General features: G+C 35.7%; 1 protein-coding gene across 1 annotated transcript in view; it reads right to left on the minus strand.

Moving 5' to 3' along the window:
- Nucleotides 1-25585, minus strand: part of FAM117B (family with sequence similarity 117 member B) — a gene marked incomplete at its 3' end in the record, with an annotated part of 78450 nt that overhangs the window by 9964 nt on the left and 42901 nt on the right. Inside the window, exons 2-5 of the mRNA XM_079709607.1 lie at nt 24617-24768; nt 16678-16770; nt 15453-15566; nt 1091-1234 (exon numbers count right to left, since the gene is read on the minus strand). Coding sequence (XP_079565733.1) covers nt 1091-1234; nt 15453-15566; nt 16678-16770; nt 24617-24768 — 503 coding nt within the window. The remainder of the gene's footprint in view (nt 1-1090; nt 1235-15452; nt 15567-16677; nt 16771-24616; nt 24769-25585) is intronic.

A 25585-nucleotide genomic window follows, 5' to 3' on the forward strand; every position in this document is an offset into this window, starting at 1 on the left:
TGGTCAGTGCTTGCTGAAGAACGAACTGCACTGAATTACTTATCATGTGCTATTATTTTTAAAATTATAAAAAACAGGCCACTGTAAAAGAGGAGAAATCTAGGTGTAACTCTAGGTTCCACGTTAGAAGAAAAGGTTATCCACTGTGTGAACTAGTCATACTTGATGACAGGCCCTGCTGCTTTCTCCCCCTGCCCACTTCCTCCAAGAACAGGGTTTTCAAAGAAACCTTCCTAAGTGAGAGAAAGCTTAATCACAGCAGTGCTAATTATACAGGGAAATCAAGGAGAACACTCAGAGGGAAGCTTGTGTGACTCACTCAGCAGGGAAACCAGCTCCCTGTATACCTTTGGTAAATTTACCTTTATTACATCAAAGAAAGTTTCCCCGTCATTCAGTGGAGGAGGGAAGGAGGAGAGGGTGTAGGCAGTTGCGTTTTCTCTAAGCTAAGCCAACCTGTAAGCTTAAGGGAGAGAATCTTAGGTGTCAATAAAACACTACTTTAAACTCCCCAATTCCTCTTTCACTGAAGAATGAAAGCTTAAATATACTGTGACATGGTTTTAAATATAAACAGGAAATTTTATCACTGTCGTATATATGAACCACTCTTATGCGTGTCATAGTTAATAGAATACACATTCTTATGTGTATTATAGGTAAGCAGAACTGTGCTTCGATGATACAGTCAACCAAACAGTAACTAACATAAGCAAGAGGTAGATTCATACTTTAGAAAGTATTCCATGTCATATCCCTCCCTCCCCAACAAACTCATAAGCTAAACTTCTGTTAAATAGAGTTATAGCCAATAAGACACCTATCACCTGTCTAGGGTTTTTAAATACAGAAAAACAAAAAATAGTTTCTGTTCAAGGATCCGAATTTAAGTCACATCAGTTGCTTCTATGAGATGCAAAGAAATGAGAACTTTTCATTCACTTGCAAAGGTCAAAGTTTTTCAAAAGAGAAAATTTTCATTCTCAACAAGGAAGAAACCCATGTAAGTACGGAAACCAAAACTGTGAATTTTCTTAATAATTAGAAAAGTTAATGTATAAGAATGATTTTAAGATACAAGAGTACTTACTATAAGTTGTTCTTCTTTTTCCCCAGTCTCTTTAATTATTATTTCAATCTCCTGATTCAATCCTTCCACACTATTCCGGAACCGGGAGCCTGTTGATTTGGTGATGGGAATTACTGGAATAAGTGCACTCTTTGGAACAGGAGCCTTAAGAAAAAGTGGTGGAGGCGGGAGAAGATACACTTAATACTACCTTTAAGTTCTCTAGATGGAAGCATACTTCCATTTGACATGGCTAACTCTAAAATAAATCAAAATAAAATTTATAGGCCTCACAAAAACTGTGAATAACCAAACCTGCTCCTTGGTATACATGAAATATAATTTAAAGCCAAAACCCCAGACAATCAAGGGAGAGTTTCAGAAGTTTATTCACATCTATGAGGGACTATAAAGGGTATAGAGATAAAGGAAAATACTAAAAGAAAGTTAACCTCAGATATTCTTTTATAACAGAATTAAGGTTTCAGAACATAACTTTAAAGTCCTCTAGTGCCATAATTATATATATTCCAGGAAATAAACAACAAAGAGTAATTTATCAAAAAAAAAAAAGAAAAAATATTTTGATGGAAAAATAAAATCACTTCCAAAGTCCATACACAGTAGCAAGATTACAGAATAACTTCCCTGTGAAATTTATTTGTACTCTCATTGTAATGATATTAATATGTTTTGTTCCAAAGCCTATCTCTAATTTTTTTTAAAAAAAACTTCCCACTGGCACAGTATTACTTTTGAAAAGAAATATCTGATTATATTACAGGATGTCACTTGGTTTCCTGACAAATACTCAAAATAAAATATGAAACAAGAATTGCGAGGTATCTGCCAAAGTTCATAGCAACAATGTGCCAGAAGATCATCTTGTATTGTCCTGCTGTCTGGTAAAGAAATGTGATTAATCCATCCTTCATTTAGGGAGGTTTCTTTGGAAAACCTCTCTCTCAGAGAAAGTGGAGGCAAGGAAACAAAGGTAGTAACAGGGCCTCTAATCAGTTACCACTAGTTTCATTTGATAACCTTGATGTCTGACACAGAACTTAATGTTAAACCTGTATTTCTCCTTTTTTATTCCTGCACACCTTTATAATTTAAAAAAAAGAGAGAGAGAGAGAGAGAAAAGCACAACACAACAATCCTGGGAAACCAAAGCAAGACATTTGTGAGAAAAAAAGTCAAAGGGAAATCAAAGGGAAAGCTTCAATCTGGAGTGCTGAGGCAGCACTTCATTGCTTAGTTATGTTGGGCCCCGAGTCTCACCTTCCTCACGTGTAGTATGAGAACACAGCACTCCACCTCAGAGAGTCGTTCTGAGAATGAAACGAGAGGACACGGGTGCAGTGCCCAGCCCAGAATGGATGGATCCTCAGTAAACAACAGCTACAATTTTTATTTTGTGTTTTCCCTATTATGTATTTGTGTTTTCCCTATTTTATTCTTGTCTTTCCACAAATTTTTTCAAGTACCATTTATTTTCTTCTACATATGGAATCTTCTAACTTTCCCGCTTTTCAATCCTTCTGTTCCCCAGTCTTCTCCCCATACCCTCAAGCTTCTCATATTACTTATTTCCTTTTCACTTCCAGCTCTTCTTTCTGTCCCATCTTCTAGTCTCAATATCCACTATCAAAGGAAGGAATATGACAAATCTTAAGTTTAGATATTCTATAGGTGTTTTATAGAGAAAATTTATATAATTAAATTTTTTTCAAGTCCACATCTTTGAGTCATTCTCTACATGGTAGATCTTTGGGGCACTGATATACCATTTCCAAAATCGTTTGTTGAGGAAATCTTTGCCATGTCAATATGTCTATTCTCTTGGCCTACTTCCTTTTCTCTGAAAACTTGTCCTGGTTAGACGCCTTCAGATTCCATGAGTGGTAACAACTCTCCACCCAACTTGGCAGGTGGCTAAAGCACAACAGCATCACAGATCAAGTACTGGTTGGAAAATAAAACATGAAATCAATGACACTCAATACTTAACAAAATTTAAATTTCACATAACCTTGTGTCAGCTAAACTATAAATTCCAAGTAACAAAGAGTGGCCTATAAGAACAATGAGATTTTTAAAAGGTGAATGGGAGAATTATTTTGAAAATTTACAAACAGAAAATCATGGGAGTAAAACTTGATTAAAACTATTCACATAGGTCTTCAAAGGTTTAGCTCTCATATTTCTTTTGATTCCCTCTTTCTTCAAATAAAAACATAAATACTGCCTATATGGGAAAAGAATCTGAAAAAAAAGAGTGGATATATGTATACGTATAACTGATTCACTTGCTGTACACCTGAAACTAACACAACAGTATAAATCAACTATACTCCAATAAAAATTTTTAAAAAACCAAAACACAAATACTATGCTCAGGGGAAAAAAAAGCAACTAATTCCTCAGCATTTTCTGTTCTACCGATTGGAACAAAGTCTCATCTATCCCAAATATTTCACAAAAGTGGAGTTAAAGAACACTCTTCCTTTATCTCTGAAAGTTTATCCGACCAAAAGCCAATATATACATATGCAACACACACACACATTTATATTTCACACACAAAAAAAGACTATTCTTCCAAAATGTCTAGAGTAAAAAGCTATACTTGGGTGAAGGAATCGCAGGTGATATATTTTTCTTTTATTTTTCTACAACCAACCTGAGAGGAGAAACTATGTTTTACTCATCTCCTTATTGCCACTGCCTAACAGAATCTAGAACAGATGTGATGCTTATTCGACAAGGCTGGTGTTATGAATTGAATATCTGTATCCCCCTAAAATTCACATATTGAAGCCCTAACCCCCAATGTGGCTATATTTGGAGATGGGGGCTGTAAGGAAGTAATAAAGGTTAAATGAGGTCATAAGAATGGGGCCCTGATCCAACAGAATTGGTGTCCTTGTAAGAAAAGACACAGGAGAGCTCACTCACTTGTGCTCTCCTTCCTCTCCCCCTCCACACACATGCACCAAGGAAAGGCCATCTAAGCACATGAGAGGGCAGCCATCTGCAGCCCAAGGGGACATCTCACACCAGACATTAACCCTGCTGGCACCTTGATCTTGGACTTCCAGTCTCCAGAGCCATGAGAAAATTAATTTCTGTTGTTTAAGCCACTCAAGCTTATGGTATTTCACTATGGTAGCCCAAGCTGACTGATACACTCACCCCTAGTTTTATTCTTCATCTTTAGTTTCCAACAGTCTAAAGAGACTACTTAAACATAATCCTGAGATACAGTATCTTGAGAGAACTTGAATATGGCCATAAAAATTTTACTTTGAGACACTATTTTTAAATGGCATTGTTTTCTTTATTGCAAAAGTAATAAGTATTCACTGAAGAAAGAAAAATAAATGGGATTGTTACTAATTTGATAAATATCCTTCTATCTAGCCCTTTTCTTCTGTGCATAGACACTTTTAACCAGAAATAGGTTGTAACTTGTGCTTTGTAACTTATTTTTTTACTTCCTATTTCCCTAATTTTACTCCCCAATTCCCTAATTCCTATTTCTTTCTATGCTTTAAAACTCTTATTTACCAAATCATTTTTATAGCTGCATAGTATTTCATTGTATAAGTGTATGAAGAAGTCAGTGTCCTGTTACTGGCCAAATAGTTTCCAATTTTTCACTATTCAAAAAAAATACTGGCAATTCCCTGTGGTCCAGTCGTTAGGACTCTGCACTTTCACTGCCGACGGCTTGGGTTCAATCCCTGGTCAGGGAACCAAGATTTCGCAAGCCACGCGGCCCAGCCAAAAAAAAAAAAAGAAAACAAAAAAAAAAATGCTGCCATAAACATCCTCTTAGATGAGTATTTGCACACATATGTAAATACTTCCTTAGGATACAATCCTGGAAGGACAAATGGCTCAAAATGCAAGAAAGATTTTCAGGATTTTGATTCATATTGCCAAACTGAACAGCAAAATATTTTTACTCCTTATAATATCTGCACCTCCATGTTCATTACCGCATTTATAATATTTACAATAACTACGACATGGAAACAACCTATGTGTCTGTTGATGAATGAATGGATAAAGAAAATGTGGTACACACATAAACGATGAAATATTATTCAGCCATAAAAGAAATCCTGCCATTTGCGACAACATGGATGGACCTTGAGAGCATTATGCTAAGTGAAATAAGTCAGACAGACAAATACTGTATGTTCCCACTTATATGAGGAATCTAAAAGAAAAACACAAACTCAAAAAATAAATTAAAAAATTTTTTAAATAAAAATAAAAGTAAACCAAACTCATAGAAACAGAAGTAGATTTGGTGGTTGCCAGGGGCAGATGGGTGGAGGAAATGGGTAAAGACAGTTAAGAATACAAACTTCCAATTACAAGAGGAATATGTTCTGGGGATCTAATGTACAGCATGGTGACTATAGTTAACAACACAGTATTATATACTTGGAAGTTGCTAAGAGAGTAGATCTTAAAAGTTCTCACCAGAAAAGAAAAAACAGGTAACTACATGAGGTGATGGGTGTCTTAACTAATCTTACTGTGGTAATAATTTCACAATATATACATATACCAAGTCATCACATTGTATACCTTAAATACACAGTGTTATATGTCGATTATATTTCTATAAAGCTGGAGAAAAAGGAAAAGAATGACACACGATTTCTTCAAAATTGTTTTTTAAAAAAAATTTTGCCCTATGAATGACACTGTCAAAAGAATGAAATACTATTTCAGACTGGGAAAAAATATTTGTAACTCACATAGTCAACAAAGGACTTGTATTCAGACTATACAAAGATATCTCAAAACTCAGTAATAGGAAAACAAACAGCCTGATTTAAAAATGGGCAAAATATTCGAATGTACACTTCACCAAACATGATATACAGATGGCAAATAACCATATGAAAAGATGTTCACTAGGGTAATGCAAATTAATATCAAGATGCAATGTCACTACACATCTATTTGAATGGCTAAAATAAAAAATACTGACAATACCAAGTGCTTATGAGAAAGCAGAGCAAATGAGATTCTCATACACTGCTGCTGGGAATGCACAATGGTACAACCATTCTGGAAAAGTTTTACAGTTTCTATTAAGTTCAAGATACAATTACTATATGAACAAGCAATCCCATTCCTAAGCATTTTCCCTAGAAAAATGAAAATTTATGTTTATGCAAAATTCTACAAGGGAATGATTATAGCAATTTTCTTCATAATCTCCAAAAACTCCTCAGCAATAAAAGGGAACAAACTATTTATATACACAACTTGGATAATCACAAAGGCACTATTGCTGAGTAAAAGAAGACAGTCTCAAAAGATTGCATACTGTACGATTCCATTCACAGGACATTCTCAAAAAGATTTAACACTAGAGTGATGGAGAACAAATCAGTGATTACAGAGGTTAAGGAGGAGTGTGTGTGTGTGTATAAAGGGATAGCATGAGGAAATTTGGGGGGAGTGGTGGTGATGGAACTATTCTCACACAATATCCTGTGTCACAGTATCCTGACTGTGGTGGATGGTTACATGAATCTATACATGTATTAAAATTCATGTAGCTGTATGACAACCCCGCAAAAAAGTCAATTTTACTATATGATAATTGACAAACAAAAGGAAAAGTTACTAGCTAACAGAATCATTCTGAATCATGTTCTTTCTGTCTAATATTGTCTCCTTAGGTCTTTGCCTAGAGAGAGCTATATGCTGAAATGGATGAAAGGTGGGAAGAATATCTTTTAAAAAGCAGTCCACAAATGACTTAGGGACCCCTCAAAAGTTAGGTATGTCCCTTTTAGGTGAGGTCAACTGAGTACTGACCAGCCCTGTCAGCTGCCTTTCAGACATCCTATTCTTCAATCCTTCCATCTTAGTGCTACAAAGCCAGTAACTTCCCTTGCTTCCCGAAAGCCTCATCAGCAATCCAGCACTGGTTCACCCTGTGACAGAACTGTGATAAGGACAGGACAGGAAGAGGAAGGCAAACAGCAAAGGCCACTACTCCATTCCATTCCTGTAATAACTTGTATTCTCCACCCTCTGCCCTACTCTCATTCCAAGGTCTTCACTTTCCTACTTTTAACTTCAGTGAAATAATGCCTAAGAGAGTCACTGAAACTGGTTATTTCTCATCAGTCTTTTATATCACTAAGACCTGTCACTAACACCTTGAAGGAAAAAAAAAATTTTTTAACCTATTCTCACCCTCTTGTTTCCTTAGCAACAGAAGTAAAATCCCAAAGTACAATCTAACAAAAGGCTTAAAAAAAAATCCTCTCCAATTAGATATGTACTTGCTGCAGGGATAAGAGTGGGAGAGTAAAGCTAAGAATATGTTTTGGTTCATGATGGGGTCAAGGAGGGAAAGAAAGCTTTCTTAAGGTAGTGGCAATAGAAAACAGAAAACAGTGAGGTGACAGGAAACTGATTCGGACTAAAGCACCTAGGGGTTAAAAGAAACCCACAGCTCACTAATCTGCAGTGGAGGGCACATTAGAACATTTCTGTCAGGCAGCCATCCTTCCTGTGCCTAGACTCTTCCTGTGTCAGGAAACAATGAGGAGACAGGGAACTGGTACAGACTAAGAAAGATCTCAGGAGTTATTAGTATATATACTAGAAATAGAACTTTTACTTTATTTTTTATACTGAGTGAAAGGTACTCAATTCTAAACTTTTCTAAAATTTTCTCTCCCAAATGTCACAAAACAACATAAATAATGGCTTGCTCTGGATGCCATTTTCAGGCTGCACTTGGTTTGTAACTGTTAAGTTATAGAAATGAGGAAGGAGAAGACTAGAAGGGGAAGATGACCTGTCAAGGTTTCCGCAAAATGTTGACCATCCTGGATTTTAGAACGATAAAGATCTGTCAGCAAGCTTGCTAAGAACAGAAAGCTTAAGTTTCCTGGGTGTCATGTTGAGAAATGCACATAAGAGGAACCCACCAGTATAGTAACTAACTGTACATCTTGTTACTGCCTTTCCAGGCAGCTACAGAAGTCATAACCTACTCAATTGGTAAGAAGTTTTTCTCAAACATAATCTAAATAGCAGCAAGTATTTATCAACAGTTTAATCTATTCAAGGCAAAAGAAAGGAAGGAAGGAAAAGGAAGAAAGAAAGAAAATGGCCACTTCCCTAAGGTCAACACACCATTTTAGATAAATGAAGCAAAGGTTCAACTGTAATTCATTTAACTAGCAAATAGCTACATGATTAGAAGAAAAAAAATCTACCCAAGCTGCCCGGGGAAAGATTTTCTTCATTAAGCATAATGTTATTGTTCCAGCAATAAAAGATAATAATAGGCCTTTGATTTTACTCCTTACATAAACTATATTCTAAAATATCTAAAAATAACAAAAATGATTATACTTTAACTTTTATGCTTCATTTCAAGCGCTCTTAAGGAATTTTATGTGTGTGTATATAATTTATTTTTCCCATATCCACACAGCTTTCTGTAATAAAATCTACATTTCTAAATATAAATCAGTATATGCAAATATAAGTGGGTTATCATATTAACTGAGAGGTCATCCTTAGACAGCTCTGAAAGGTTAAAAATCCTTCAATGTACTAAAGGCAAAATCTACCTCTCCTAAGATCTATCCTTTGGAAACAACAAGGATCTCCTGTTTTCTCAATTTTTGATTCTTTCTCCTCAAATCAGAATGTTTTCCACTCAATTAAGATTTCAATTAGGTGAATCACTGTTTTACAGTTTTTTTTCTACTTACATTCTCCATATATCTATATACATTACAGCTTAAAGATCAAATTCTGCATCAAAGCTGAGAAGTAACCAACAAAGAAAGAACCCCAGGAGAAGGGTTGGCTAATCCTGAATCTTCATTCGAGGTCAATCTACATTATAACTTAAGTATCTGTTTCAAAGTGTGGGGATAAGACTGTGGTATGACACAGAGAGTCAGGAAAGATGGGAAGAACACCTACTGAAGCAGTAGTTGAGCAGGAAAAAGAAATATACAGTTAAATTTTCAAAGGAAGAAAAATGTGCCTTGATAGGCAAGTAGGATGGAAAAAGGCCTGTTCAGCAATTCAACAGAGATCTATGAGAGAAATATGAGCCAGAAACCCTAATATAACAACAGGGAGGTCAAAACTGATATTTAGAATGGTTTTAAAAAAATTAGAAAGCACTGGAAAAAAAGCTTTCCTATCTTAAGGGCTTTTGTAGAGAGCCTCCATGTGGCCTTGATCCCTCCTGTCCTGTCAGCATTACTTTATTTCTGTCCTCCAGCAATCACTGTCCTGTCATCTGATATCCCCCTCTTAGCTCTTCTAAGCTACAACTAGACTCTATAATAAAGGTCACAGCTGAAGCACCTACTCTTGATTTCTAAGTAGCAAAACCTTAAAACTTTTAAGAACAGCAATCATGTCCTGGACTGGCATACAAAGATTTTATTGCAGAGCAGCAATTTTCTCTTTAAAGGGCAACGCCCCTCTCACTCCTCAGATGAAAACAGGTTTTTATCCCTTTCTACCTCACTATCCCTTTGCTCTCAAACCCTCCTAAGCGACTACAAAACTACAGTGTCCCAGCCCAGATAAAGAAATAAGAAAATCCTATGGGAGGGCTTTTACGCTTGAGGCTATAACAACCAGAAACACCTGCATGATTTTTAAATTCTCACTCCTAAATTAGTTTATGCAACTGTGAAGATGCTGCATCTCCCGCTTCTCTGTTACTAATATCTGACTCTAATCATCAATCAAACAATCCTGAAATGTATTAGTTACATCTTCTAATGAGAATATTTCTTGAAATACTCCTAAAAAATATGATACCGTAAGTATCCGAGGGCTCTGTCAATTTTGGAAACCACTGACATGTGAAAAGATTCTCTCTCCTAAAAAACTTGGCAGCATTTATTCTTCATAACAAATAGTTCCCCACCCCCCAAATTTCCAGGGAAAGAACCACTCAAAAAGGTATGTGAGAATTCTTTTCTAACTGCAAAAATCCATTGTAAGCCCAAGAAAAAGATCTTTTGTTAACCAGTGGTTATAGGCTATGAGCTATCAGCAGAGCAATACTGTCCTTGATCATTAAGGGATACTAAAGGAATTTCCCAATAATCTTCTCCAAACAAAAAAAAACTCCAAACCAAAAAACTGTAATAACTTGGAAAGGCTATGAAGAGAAAAGTTAAAGAGCCCCCCAAATATTCAAACTTCTTAACCAAATAATGGAAAATCTACCCCTAGGAAAGTATAAATATATAAAAAGCTTTAAGCACACAGGAACTGGACAAAACTAAATAGCCAAAATTAGGGAAACGCTCTACAGAATTTGAAACATTAAAAATGTTCCTGAAGCATCTGTAATAACAAACATTTTTCCACATTAAGTAAAATTTTTTAAAAATATAAAGTCTAACATATGGTAAGATCTCAACAAGGAATGAGAAAGGAAAAAGAAGAAAAAATGTACGGAATAGCTGTCTTTAAAGAGTGAGACTCTGGATGATTTTTTTCCTATTTGATTTTTTAAAAAATGACAGCTTGATTGAGACAATCTTTTTATTTGACTTTTTTAGTTTCTAAAATTTTTGTAATAAGCATGTAAATATTTTTATGATAATAAAAGCTTTAGAAAATAACTTCCAATATGAAATTGGCAGAGAAGCCTAGTGAAAAATCCAACTGGAAGCAACCTAAGATCTACTGAGCAGTTACTATGGGTCAAGAATTGCATTAACTGTTTTATAACATTCGATCACATTTAATCCTCAGTATAACACACTAACAGGTAATACTGTAACGCAGAGAACCCGAGGAACTTCATACAGCCAACAAGCAGCAGGACCCAGATCTAAACTAAACAGTCTGATCTCAGGGCACCTGTGCTCATCCTCTAGCTACATCATCTCCCAGGTTACTTCTGGGTTCTGTGTTAGCATCTAATCTATTATTTCCAGACAATTATATTTGTATTTTATCTACTTATTTTTTATGTTGGTTGGTAGATTTTTTTGCAGCAGCTTATTGAAAAATAATTCACAATACCATACAACTTACTCGTTTAAAGTGTACAACTTTTGGACTTCCCTGGTGGCACGCACTGGTTAAGAATCCGCCTGCCCATGCAGGAGACACGGGTTCGAGCCCTGGTCCGGGAAGATCCCACATGCCACGGAGCAACTAAGCCCGTGCGCCACAACTACTGAGCCTGTGCTCTAGACCCCCACGAGCCACAACTACTGAGTCCATGTGCCAAAACTACTGAAGCCCGCACACTCGAGGGCCTGCAACAAGAGAAGCCACCGCAATGAGAAGCCCGTGCACCGCAAGGAAGAGCAGCCCCCCTTGCCACAACTAGAGAAAGCCCATGCGCAGCAACAAAGACCCAACGCAGCCAAAAATAAATAAATTAATTTAAAAAAATAAAAATAAAGTGTACAACTTTTGCTTCTGAATGGTTATTGAACAGAGTTGTACAACCATCACCACAATTGATCTTAGAATCATACCAAAAATAAGTCCCTCACCCATTAGCAGTCACTCTCTATTTCCCCCCAACTTTCCCAGCTCTAGGCAACCACAAATCTACAACCTGTCTCTATGGGTTTGCTTATTCTGGACATTTCATGTAAGTGAAATCATATAATATGTGTTCTTTTGTGTCTGGCTTCTTTCACTTAGCATAATGTTTTCAAAGTTCACCCATATGGTAGCATGTACCAGTACTCCATTCCTTTTTATGACTGAGTAATATTCCATTGTATGGATATACTGCATTTTATTTATCCATTCATTGGCTGATGGACATTTGGGTTGTTTCCAAATTTTGGCTACTGTGAGCCACGCTGCTATGAACATTTGTGTTCACGTTTTTATGTAAATGTATGTTTTCCATTCTCTTGGGTACATACCTTGGAGAGGAAGTGCTGGGTTATATAGTAACTCTATGTTTATTTAGCCTTTTGAGGAAATGCCAGGATGTTTTCCAAAATCGCTGCACCGTTTTACATTCCTATCAGCAATATATAAGGGTTCCAATTTCTCCACATCCTTACTAACACCTGTTATCTGTCTTTTTAGTTTTAGCTGTCCTAGTGGGTATGAAATAGTATCTCACTGGAATGTGTATGCATTTCCCTATTGACAAATAATGCTAAGTATCTTTTTCACATACTTATTGGCTATCTGTATATCTTCCTTGGAGAACTCTCTATTTAGATCCTTTGCCCATTTTTAAATTGGGCTGTTTGCCTTTTCATCATTGAGTTGCAAGAGTTCTTTATATATTTTAGATACAAGTGCTTTATCAGATATATGATTTATATATATTTTTTTGCCTATTTTGTGGGATGTCTTTTCACTTTTTTGATGGTGTCCTTTGAAGCACAAAAGTTTTCCATTTTGATAAAGTCCGACTTATGTACTTTTTCTATTGTTGCTCGTGCTTTTGGTATCATATGTAACAAACCATTGCCTAATCCTATGTCACATTTATGCCTATGTTTTCATCTAAGAGCTTTTAGTTTTAGCTCTTATATTTAGGTCTTTGATCATTTTGAGTTACTTTTGTACATGATGTGAGGAAGGTAGATATATATATATATTTTTTTTTTTTTGCGGTATGCGGGCCTCTCACTGTTGTGGCCTCTCCCGTTGCAGAGCACAGGCTCCGGACATGCAGGTTCAGCGGCCATGGCTCACGGGCCCAGCTGGTCTGCAGCATGTGGGATCCTCCCAGACCGGGGCACGAACCCGTGTCCCCTGCATTGGCAGGTGGACTCTCAACCACTGCGCAACCAGTGAAGCCCTAGATATATTTTTTAAATCATGTTTTAAAGGCTAGAATTGGCCTTATCTTTTACTCCTATGTCTCCATCATTCCCATCTCATCAACCATCAGCTAACAAAGTTTAAAAACTCAGACTCTAAAGTCAAAATGCCTAGATTAGAATCCCAGTTCTGTCTCATATGACCCTGAACAAGATACTTGATCTCTCTGGGCCTTAATTCCTTGCCTGTAAATTGGGGATAATAACAATCTCCACCTCAAAGATGAGGATTAAATGCTAATAATATATACAAAAGCTGAGTACAGTGCTTCCCATATTGAAAGCACTTAATAGACTTCAATTATTAATTATTAGTTTCTAAATATCACTCAGGTTTGTCCACTCTCTCCAGCTCCACAACTTCTACCTTACTTTAGTTCACCATCATTTCTTATGTGGATTATAAATCTATTCTCAAATGGTTTCCTGCCTCTAATCTTGTCCTCTTCCAAATTCATTCTCTACTCTGAACCCATAATGATCATGACAAAATGTGTATCTGATCACCTATCAACCCCCTGAATTGAAGAAAACAGTTCTCTGGTGCCTCTAGGACAAACTCCAAATTTCTTAACAACTGAGACATGAAGGCTTTCAGGTCTGGCTACTATTTACCTCTCTAGCGTAATCTCTTACTACCACCCCTACCTGAAGCCATGATTTCTTATACGTCCAGAAAATTGGCTAAATTCTACTTATCCTTCAGGGACCACTTAGACACCATTTTCTCTAGAAGTCTTTCCAGATGGCTCATGGCCAGTCCAAGGATAAATATCCCTTCTATAGCACTCTGAACACTCCCTGATCAACACACTCAATACACTGTGTAAAAATTAACTGTTTACTTACATCTATTTGAGACGTGGTGGGGGGAAAGCCCCAGTATTTCATTTATCACTGCATCCCCTAATGAGTACTACAGTACGAGTTATATGGCAACATTTAATAAATGTTACATGGATGGAGGAATGGCCTCAAAGCATACGTATCCCAAATTGGTACTTTCTCCACTAGAGAACCCACTAAACAAAGCCACACCCATGACTTACTGAATGATATTTTCATGTTCACAGTCTCAAAGTTTCAATTAAATATGAATACTACTACCATAGCTATCATGATGCACACGTGCCTGATCTCTGATTGGCTATTAACACTAAAGGAAGTCAAGTAGTCAAAATGTTTGTTGTGTCAAGTGTACAAAAGTCAAGCTACATGAATTTATTTTTCAAGTTACTATATTTTCTAGTCCTCACCTTCTCCACAGAGACATTTTAGAATTAGACAAAAATGAAGTTCATGCAAACTTCAATAATCTTTATGAAGCAAATTCAACTTGCAAGGGAAAAAAAGAAGAAAATTTTGGATAATTTTATTGCTTTAATTGCTTATTTTAATGCAACTTTTAAAAAAAATCACTTCAGAAAGTTATAAACTCCTAAAACCCATCACTTAATTCAATAAAACTAAATCTTAACCTCTATTCTACTTGGAGTAAAAATATGGACTGGAAATAATAATTGGACTTATCTCTTAGAAACACATCTAAATTATTTATGGATGAATTAGAGGAAGTGGAAGGTTGGCAAATTTACCTGTAAAACCATGTGGGTCTGTAGCCTTTGAGAGTGAGCGGAATAATTAGTATTCCAACTTTGACAATTATTAATCTATTCAAACTTTTCATTTCTTGTTTTGTCAATTCTGCATTTTCTATTTCTCCAAATATAAATGCAGTTTGTTTAGGTTTTTAAACGCGTTAATGTATATTCATATTTTATAGCTAAAAATGCCTTACATATGGAAAAAAGCTATTGGAAACTACAATCAAACTATAAATTTGTGAAACCAAATTTGACCCATGCATCAATATTTTAAGTCACAATTAATTTGAAAAAAATATATACCTCTACCCATACTTTCTCTTGAAAACAATCCACATACACTTGACAATCATCAGAAGCTATCAACCTGTAAGTGGGGCTGGCAAACTATTTCTTGCTCTCTCCTTGCTAAGGGACCCCATCTAATTTCAATTCAGTTAAAGAGAAATGCTCTGTGAGTGAGCCATCAGGAGCAGTTCATAGAGTTCAGTTAAAGAATCAAAGCAGTTACAGATTTTCCCTACTAAAAGACTTTATGCTCCAGGTATCATTATTATCCTCTATCTTCACACGAGGATACTGAGACTTAGAACAGGTTACTTATCCAGGGTCTGGTTCCACAGACAATGATTATCTCTATTATTCTGCCTCCAATATACTAAACTGATAAAGACGAAAATATAGTAAACCAAAATATGTAGCTAGCTATAATTCCTAGAAGTCATATCACAGATCACTAAAGGAAAATATCATTTTGTCAACTTAATATTCTGTTTTTTTTAAGTGAAGGCTGTAATTCAGTATTTAATCACTGTTTCAAATATGTTTTAGACATTTTTATCCTAAACAGTTACCTATGAAATAACATATCACCAGGAAAACAACAAATCCCTTGTCTGGATTTTATGGTCTCTGTGCTCCTACCTGACACTGGTTAATAGCTGCATGGTTGCCATGGAATGGAGACTGTCTTTCTTTATCTCGATGATGCCGACTGCTGTGTTTACTTCTCTGCAACTGCTGGCGTAATTTTGCAATCTGAAAAAGGGAAAAATAACAAGTATGTCAGAGTGTTTTCCACATTACATAAAACATACCCATGCTTAATAAGAACCAGCAAAATTCAGCCTTAATAAATCTCTTGAGTTTTTAACCATCCCACAAAAATCTGATTTATTGTAAAAAAATTTATATATACACATATATATATACACACACACATCTGTATATGCATAAATGTATATCTTTCTTTCAAAGAAAAAATTATGTTCCAACACTATTCTGAGCCTTTAAGCTTCCCAAGTACTAAACAAATGAAATTTTTAGCATTTAGAATAAATTACATTATACATTATAGCTTTCACAAAGAATTCAAAAATAGTGATAAGTATTCTCTCATTTCACTTACGAGTCACATTTTATTTAGAATTAGTTTTCTTTAACAAACACCTAACCTTCAACAGCTCCAAAAAGTAAACAGTATTATTTAAAAATCAACTCAAGCTCCCCAGGCTCTGGGAGGTTCCTGGAGATGTGCTGTCCACTGAGCATAATCATATTATGAATAAACATAATAAACACCAGCTCTGTTAAAAAAAAAAATCAACTCAAGCCATGAAATGCATTCAGATACAATCTTTAAATAACAAATACAATTTCAATCAATATCCTATATTATTCTTTGACTGAATTTTTCTGTTTTATTGCTACATTATGTATAAAATACAAATGTCCTAATTATAGGCACAAAAAATGGTAATCATAGCATAGGGCCATAATCAACTTGGTTATACTGGGTTACTGAAATTCAGAAATACTACCACTGTATATAGAAATAGTAAGTGTGAATTTGTTGTATCACTGCAATCTTATACATTTGATATTTATATTAACAGCTATGGACTCTCATTAAAAATAAAGAAAAACACATAATCAAGTAAGTTATGCGTACATTTCCCCATTCAAATCTTTATTCAACATAATAACTGTTTTTCTGTTATTTCTCAAGTAAACAAAACCACCAAAAAAAAACCCCCCAAAATTAAAAAACAATGGAAATTGACAAATCTTTGCTGCTCACAACTTCAAGGAACTAGTCAACGAAGGGATCAAATTTCCACACCCACTTCCTTGGAACCATTTCTCTGACCTCCTTAAGTTGATCTGTGCTGCCCCACGACGCTGAACGCTTGTGAGACCCTTTCTTCTTTTCAGAGTACTCTTCAGCCCATGCACTCTCTGTCTATAATGGGAAAAAGAAGGAAGAGGTTTTAATAAAATAATTAATCATTTAACAATAATGAATGCCACATTTGCGACAACACAGATGGACCTTGAGGGTATTATGCTAAATGAAGTCAGACAGAGAAAGACAAATACCATATGATCTCACATGTGGAATCTAAAAAAACAAACAAACTCATAGAAAAAGAAATCAGATTTGTGGTTACCAGAGCTGGGGGTCAGCAGAGGGGGAATAGGATGAAGGTGGTCAAAAGGTACAAACTTCCATTAAAAGATAAATAAGTACTGGGGATGTAATGTACAACCCAATGGCTATAGTTAACACTTGCTGCATCGTATATCTGAAAGTAGCTAAGAGAGTAGATCCTAAAAGTTCTCAACACACACACAAAAAAAGTTTTTTGGTAACTCTATGAGGTGACGGATGTTAACTAAGCTTATTGTGGTGATCATTTTGCAATATATGTATGTCAAGTCATTATGCTGCATACCTTAAACTTATATAGTGCTATATATCAGTTATATCTCAATAAACCTGAGAATATTTTCCCTTTCTAAAAAAAAGATATACCATATTTTTCTATTACAAAATACATTCCTATTACAGAAAAACTAGACATTAGAAAATATTTTAAATAACACAAATTACCCATAATTTTTAGTATCAGTTACTTAATTGCAATATTTTAGCCTATTTCTTTCATTTCTCTAATAAAAAATTCATTATTATTATATAATTATAAGCATAGCATTTTTTGAACAAATGCATACTAATAATAGTTAACATTCCTGTGATCTTACTATGTGCTAGGCACTGTGCTTTATAAAAGTACAGTGAAAGGTCTTCACTGTATTATCTGATTTAATACATACAAAAAGTTCTACAAGTTCTGCAGATAAGGAAGTTGTGACAATGAGAGGTTAGATAAGTTGCCTAAGGTCTCACAGCTGGGAAGTGGCAAAGCCAAAGATATAAACCTAAGACTCCAGAGTTTATAATCTTAACCTCTAAATTTTGTCTTTTCTTGCTTTAAATATCTGCAGAGTACAGCCTCAAAAATGTTAAATTCTTAGTGGTTACACAAAATCCAGAACTTAAAAACATTGTATCAGAAAAAAATATTATTCTTGGCATATGAAAATATACTCAACCTCACCCCATAATAAGAGAAATGCAAGTTAAAACTTCACTGAGACTGGGCAATTTGATCACATACACCCTCCTCCATTGTTGGTGGAATGTAAAATTAGTACAGCCTTTACGGAAGGTGATTTCGCAACTGCTGTCAAAGTTACAAATGCACATACTGTTTGACACAACCACCCATATTTTGGTAATTTATACTGCAGATGTACAAACTTACACCTTTATGTACAAAATGACATATATTATTCCCTATAGCACTGTTTTTATACAAGATTAGAAAAATGTAAATAGAAGATTGGCCAAATAAATTATGGCTTATCTTTATAGTAGAATAATACACAGCTATAAAAATGGATAAGAAAATCTACACTGTATTTTTAATACAAAATAATCTCCATGAGATATTGTTAAATGAAAAACTAAAGGCTCGGACTTCCCTGGTGGCACAGTGGTTAAGAATCCACCTGCCAATGCAGGGGACACGGGTTTGAGCCCTGGTCTGGAAAGATCCCACATGCCGTGGAGCAACTAAACCTATGCTCCACAACTACTGAGCCTGCACTCTAGGGCCTGTGAGCCACAACTACTGAGCCCGCGTGCCACAACTACTGAAGCCCACAAGCCTAGAGTCCGTGCTCCGCAACAAGAGAAGCCACCACAATGAGAAGCCCGTTCACCACAATGAAGAGTAGCCCCCACTCACTGCAACTAGAGAAAGCCCACGCACAGCAACGAAGACCCAATGCAGCTAAAAACAAATAAAATTAATTAATTAATTAATTAATTAAAAGGAAGTAAGAGAAAGCAAGTACAATGCATGAATCTCAGACTGGATCCTGGTGAAAGAAAGGAGGGAAGGAAGGGATCTTGGGTAAACTTTAACATGAACTGGATTTGGGTGTTACATGATATTATGTAATTATTAATTTTCCTAGGTGAGCTAATGCTACTGTGATTATATAGGAAATATCCTTATTCTTAGAAGATATATGTTGAAAGATTTAGGGATAAAGTGTCATGACATCTGAAACACACTTTCAGAAAGCAGAGAAACACACACATAAAAATACAAAGATTAGTAAAGCAAATATGGTTATGTTTAAAACTGTTGAATCTAATGACAGCTGTCATACCCTTCCAATTTTTTGGTATGTTGAACATTTAACTAGTAAAAAGTTAAAAGGGGGAAAAAAACCCAGAATCTTAAGTCATATCAAATGACGTTTTATAAAATCCACTTAGGACAATTCCATAAAGAAATACTTCTATCAAAAAGTATTAGACCTTTAATCCATTTTGAGTTTATTTTTGTGTATGGAGTTAGAGAACATTCCAATTTCATTATTTTACATGTAGCTGTCCAGTTTTCCCAGCATCACTTATTGAAGAGACTGTCTTCCCTCCATTGTATATTCTTGCCTCCTTTCTCATAGATTAGTTGACCATAGCTGCGTGGGTTTATCTCTGGACTTTCTATCCTTTTCCATTGATCTATATTTCTGTTTTTGTGCCACTACCATACTGTCTTGATGACTGTAGCTTTGTAATATAGTCTGCACTCAGGGAGCCTGATTCTTCCAGCTCCATTTGGCTATTTGGCATCTTTTGTGCTTCTATACAAATTGCAAAATTTTTTGTTCTAATTCTGTGAAAAAATGCTATTGGTAATTTGATAGGGAATGCATTGAATCTGTAGATTGCTCTGGGTAGTACTGTCATTTTGACAATATTGATTCTTCCAATCCAAGAACATGGTACATCTCTCCACCTGTTTGTGTCATCTTTGATTTTTTTCATCAGTATCTTATAGTTTTCTGAATACAGGTCTTTTGCCTCCTTAGGTAGGTTTATTCCTAGGTATTTTATTCTTTTTGATGTGATGGTAAATGGGATTGTTTCCTTAATTTCTCTTTCTGATCTTTCATTGTTAGTGTATAGGAATGCAAGAGATTTCTGTGTATTAATTTTATATCCTGCAACTTTATCAAATTCATAGATGTAAGACCAGATACTATAAAACTCTTAGAGGAAAACAAAGGCAGAACACTCTCTGACATAAATCGCAGCAAGATCTTTTTTGATCCACCTCCTAATGTGAAAATAAAAACAAAAATGGGACCTAATGAAACTTCAAAACTTTTGCACAGCAAAGGAAACCATAAACAAAACAAAAAGACAACCCACAGAATGGGAGAAAATATTTGCAAATGAAGTGACTGAAAAGGGATTAATCTCCAAAACATACAAACAGCTCATGCAGCTCAATATCCAAAAAAAAAAAAAAAAAAGGAAACCCCATCTAAAAATGGGCAGAAGACCTAAATAGACATTTCTCCAAAGAAGACATACAGATGGCCGAGAGGCACATGAAAAGATGCTCAATATCACTAATTATCAGAGAAATGCAAACCAAAACTATAATGAGGTATCACTTCACACAAATCAGAATGCCCATCATCAAGAAATCTACAAACAGTAAATGCTGGAGAGGGTGTGGAGAAAAGGGAACCCTCCTACATCGTTGGTGGGAATGTAAATTGGTACAGCCACTATGGAGAACATAATGGAAGTTCCTTAAAAAACTAAAAATAGAGCTACCATATGATCCAGCAAAACCAATCCTGGGCATATATCTGGAGAAAACCATAATTCGAAAAGATACATGTACCCCAGTGTTCATTGCAACATATAAGCACTATTTACAATAGCCAGGATATGGAAGCAACCTAAATGTCCATCAACAGAGGAATGGACAAAGAAGATGTGATACATACATGCAATGGAATATTACTCAGCCATAAAAAAGAATGAAATAATGCCATGTGCACTGACACAGATGCACCTAGAGATTGTCACACTGAGTGAAGTAAGTCAGACAGAGAAAGACAAATATCATATGATATCGCTTATATGTGGAATCTAAAAAAATGGTGCAAACGAACCTACTTACAAAACAGAAACAGAGTCACGGATGTAGAAAACAAACTTATGGTTACCAAGGGGCATGGGGGGGAGGGAAAAATTGGGAGACTGGGATTGACTTATGCACACGACTATATACGAAACAGATAACTAATAAGAACCTACTGTATAGCACAGGGAGCTCTACTCAGTACTCTGTGATGGCCTATATGGGAAGAGAATCTAAAAAAGAGGGGATATATGTATATGTATAACTGAGTCACATTGCTGTACAGCAGAAACACAGCATTAAAAATCAACTATACTCCAATAAAAATTAATCTAAAAAATAAAAATGGTTAAAGAAAAAAGTATTAGACCAACAAATAAATGCAGGAAGAATGACAATAGAGTTAGAAAATGATCATTTGGAACTACTATAGTAATTGTTGATTCAAGCAAGAATCATCAACGAATGCCAAAACCAATGCATGAAAGCTTGTTGGGGAACAGGATATTTACAGTCTCAAATATTTCCCCACAGACTATGTACATACAGTTACAAAGAGAATCTGGTGGGTCAAACTTAACATTACTGACATCGGGCACCTCTTGATGCACATGCACAGAGAGGAACACACAACACATATAGTACTCCTGCCAAAAATGTTATTACTGAATGTAACAGTTTAAAAAACAGATAAACCCAGGCTGAGAAGATTCAACAAAAATACTAGCTTGCACTCTTAAAAATATCAATGTCATGAAAGACAAAGAAAAGCTGAGAAACTGTTCCAGACTAAAGGATTCTAAAGAAACATGATATCTAAATGCCACGTGTGCTCCTTCACTGGGTCCTAGCTTACGGGAGAAACTACTACAGATAACATCATTGGGGAAACTGAAAAAAAATGTGTCTATGTATCACATATTAAATAGTAGCATTGTATCAATGTTAAACCTCCTGAATTTGATAATTACTTTGGTAATATTTTTTAAGTCTTTGCTCATATACATCCTGAAGTATTTGAGAAGAGTCAAAATTTCTGTAAATTATTAACAATTAGCAAATAATAACAACAGTAATAATAACAATTATATATACACAAAGAAAACAAAATATGCAAAAATGTTTATTGGTAAACATAGGTGAGGAGTATAGGGTGTTCAATCTACTACTCTTGGGACTCTTCTATAAACTTGGGACTTTTTTCCCAAATAAAAAGGTTTTAAAAATTAGAGAAATTACTAAAGATATTAATTTTAAGTATAAAAATTCAAGGAAAAGCAAAGGAATAAAAAAGTCTCCTACAGATTTAAGAATTAAAGATGAGAACAAGAATATTAGTTGGTAAGGTAAAAATAAGCATAAAGAGCAAAAGACAACTTTGTTAATTTCAGTGATAAGATGTTCAGGCAGGAAAAAATCCTCGGCAAAATCATTAATTTTACTTAAACTCCTACTTTAAAAGACAATTGCTTTCTTTGTTCAACTAAGAAGCTGTGCCTTTATTATAAGACACTCAGGTATTAATAAAAAGTAAAATTGAGTTTTAATTAAGCATGTTTCAATTTTGTTCAATTTTACATTGTATACTGGAAAGCTATTATGCATCTTCTAATGTATCAGGCACTAGACTAGGTACTGGAGTTAGACAGTTTTTATTCTGAAAGAGTTTTTTCTAGGACAGAAGGAATAAATAGCCACTTATGCTATGTGATGACTGAGGTTCCCTAAGAAAGGCACCTAATCCAGACCTGGAAGGACAGGGAAAGTAGGTAGGCAAGGTTCTATAGGATCGGGGGAGGCTGCTATAAGCATCAGAGTGTAAGCTGTCCAGGCAAATGGTGGGAAAGCGTTCCAAACAGAAGAAAAAACAGGAACACCAGTCAAGTGGTAGCCAGAGCTAGGTCACAGCAACTTGACCACAGCTGTGGTCACGGCCACAGCTAGGTCACAGTAACTCAACAGACTTACTGAACTGCTTCTACAGATCAAGGGGCTCCCAATGGCTTATAAGAATGTATATTCTTACCGGTAAGACAAAATATCTCAACTCACTGAATCTGAAACTGCAGAGCAAAGAAAGAGGGTTGCAGAAACGTTCAAGGAAATGCACCCATACTAATTTAAACACGACCTGTGGATTAAGCAGAAAGCAAGTAAAGACTGTATTTATTTCCTTTTTTTTTAAATTTTATGTTGGAGCATAGCTGATTAACAATGTTGTGTACAGCAAAGTGATTCAGTTATACATATATATGTATCTAGTCTTTTTCAAATTCTACTGTATAGTACAAGGAATGCTGCTCAATATTCTGTAATAACCAAAGTGGGAAAAGAATTTGTATTCATTTTCTATACAACGTGGCCTAATCTCAGCAAAGTTACAGATTTTGAATAAATGCAGAGTTCTACAGAACTCTTCGGTTTAAAAAGTCACAATTTCAGAAAAGATTCATTACTTTTAATGAGTACAGACTCTGCATTTTCATTTCCGTAGTTGCAACTGGAGTATAACCCTCAAGGTAATTCCTAATCCCAAGCATCTAGCCTAACAATGGGGCTCAGTTTCAAGAGCATCAGAACAGAAAACAAACTAAGTCCACCAGGAACATCTGGAATTCTAGAAACCAGTATGTAAATCCAAGAAACACTGCAAAGTATATTTACTTGGTCTTGTAAAAGGATATTCTCTCACAAAGTGCTGAGATCAAGCAACCATCAGTGATGTAAATTTGAAGTCTAAATTAAGATGTACCTTAGCTGATTTTCAACAATCAGTATAAAGAATCTTTTAACTCTTTAAATGATTTTCTTTCTTCACTACCCATAAAGCTTTAACTGTTCTGCTCATTCAATCCTTTGCAAATATTCCTTGAGTGCTTATTCCATCAGGTACAGTACTAAGTCCTGAGGATGAAAATACAGAAATGAACAAGCCAGACACAGTTCCTGCCTTCATGGGAGCACCATCTAATGAATATGAGAAACATTAAATAAATGACTAGACAAATATTTAATTAATTATAATTGTACTAATTTGCTATGACAGAAACTACACCTAACTGAGACGCATCATCAACTGGCTCTATGATTTTGGACTTCAGTTTCCTCATCTGTAAGACTAGGAGGTACATCAAATGATCTCTTAAGATTTTTTTAATTGAAACTTTTTATAAATTTAAAAGTACAAAACTTTGCTTCCAGAGTCCCTTTGTCGGGATATTTACATTTACAGACTCTACCAGCAATAGCATATAATCCCCATCTTGCAACACACGAAGATTTTTGGGCACAAAAATATAAGGCTGGATGGAAACTAAAGTAATCTTTACTGTAACAGATTTTTAAGTCCAAATTCCGTATATTAAATATAATGTGATGTTCTGAACTGACTATAAAGAGTAAGTGGGACAGGAATTCCCTGCCAGTCCAGTGGTTAGGACTCTGCACTTTCACTGTCGGGGCCCAGGTTTGATCCCCGGTTGGGGAACTAAGCCACAGGCAAAAAAAAAAAAGTAAGTGGGAGAAAAGTATGTGCATATATTATCTGTATGTATCGGAATTACTTTGGGTACTGTTTAATATGCACATTCCCAAGCCTCAGCCAAAACCTACTAGAGAATATCTGAAGGTTAAGCCTGGGGATCTGCACTCTTGATAAGCTTCCCAGATAATGCTAATTAATACACACTAATATTTTACGAATTTGAGCACAGAGTAGAACAAATAATATTATGAGAAACGGTTTCAGAGTGAAATACTTCAAGATAAGAACTGTAATAACCCTACCTGTGTGGCCTTGTCCCTCATGCAAGGAGCAGCTTGCCCATGACCATCACGAGGCCAGTGCCCTGAAAGGTACGGAGCAGCAAGTGTATCCAGGGAAGAGGTACGGCGGATGATGCTAGAGGGGCTGGAGGAAGGCGGTCTTGCTTTGTCACCTAGAATTAAGACAAATACATTTATTTAAAAAATAGATTAGGGGCTTCCCTGGTGGCGCAGTGGTTGAGAGTCTGCCTGCTGATTCAAGGGACACGGGTTTGTGCCCCGGTCCGGGAAGATCCCACATGCTGCAGAGCGGCTGGGCCCGTGAGCCATGGCCACTGAGCCTGTGCGTCTGGAGCCTGTGCTCCACAACGGGAGAGGCCACAACAGTGAGAGGCCCACGAACACAAAAAAAAAAAAAAAGAGAGAGAGATAAAAATAGATTAGGAAGGAAACAAAGTAGAAACTATGTAGAGGTTTTCTAACTTAAATACAAAAAGTGAGTAATAAAAAGAATAAGCTATTGATTCACACAAACTTCGATGAATCTCCAGAGAATTATACTGAGTAAAAATAGTCAATCTCAAATGGTTACCTGCTGTATGATTTCATTTGTACAACATTTTTGAAATGAGGAACTTTTAGAAGTGGAAGAAAGATCAGTGGTTTCCAGGGGTCCACTAATAGATAGGGGAGGGAAGATGAAGTGGTAGGAGAGAAGTAGGTGTTATAAAAGGGCAACATGTGGGGACCCTGGTGATAGGGAACTATTCAGTATCTTGACTGTGGTGGTGAATATACAAACATACAAAGGAGATTAAGCAGTACAGAATAAAACACACACACACACAAATAAGTACAAGTAAAACTGAAGAAATCTGAATAAGAGCAGTGGATTGTACAATGTCAAAATACTACAGAGTTCTACAAAATGTTATCACTGGAGTAAAAAGGGCAAAGTGTACAAAAGATCTCCACGTTATTTCTTACAAC

Source organism: Hyperoodon ampullatus, assembly GCF_949752795.1.
Source record: "Hyperoodon ampullatus genome assembly, chromosome: 8".
In the NCBI taxonomy this organism is placed as follows: Eukaryota; Metazoa; Chordata; class Mammalia; order Artiodactyla; family Ziphiidae; genus Hyperoodon; species Hyperoodon ampullatus.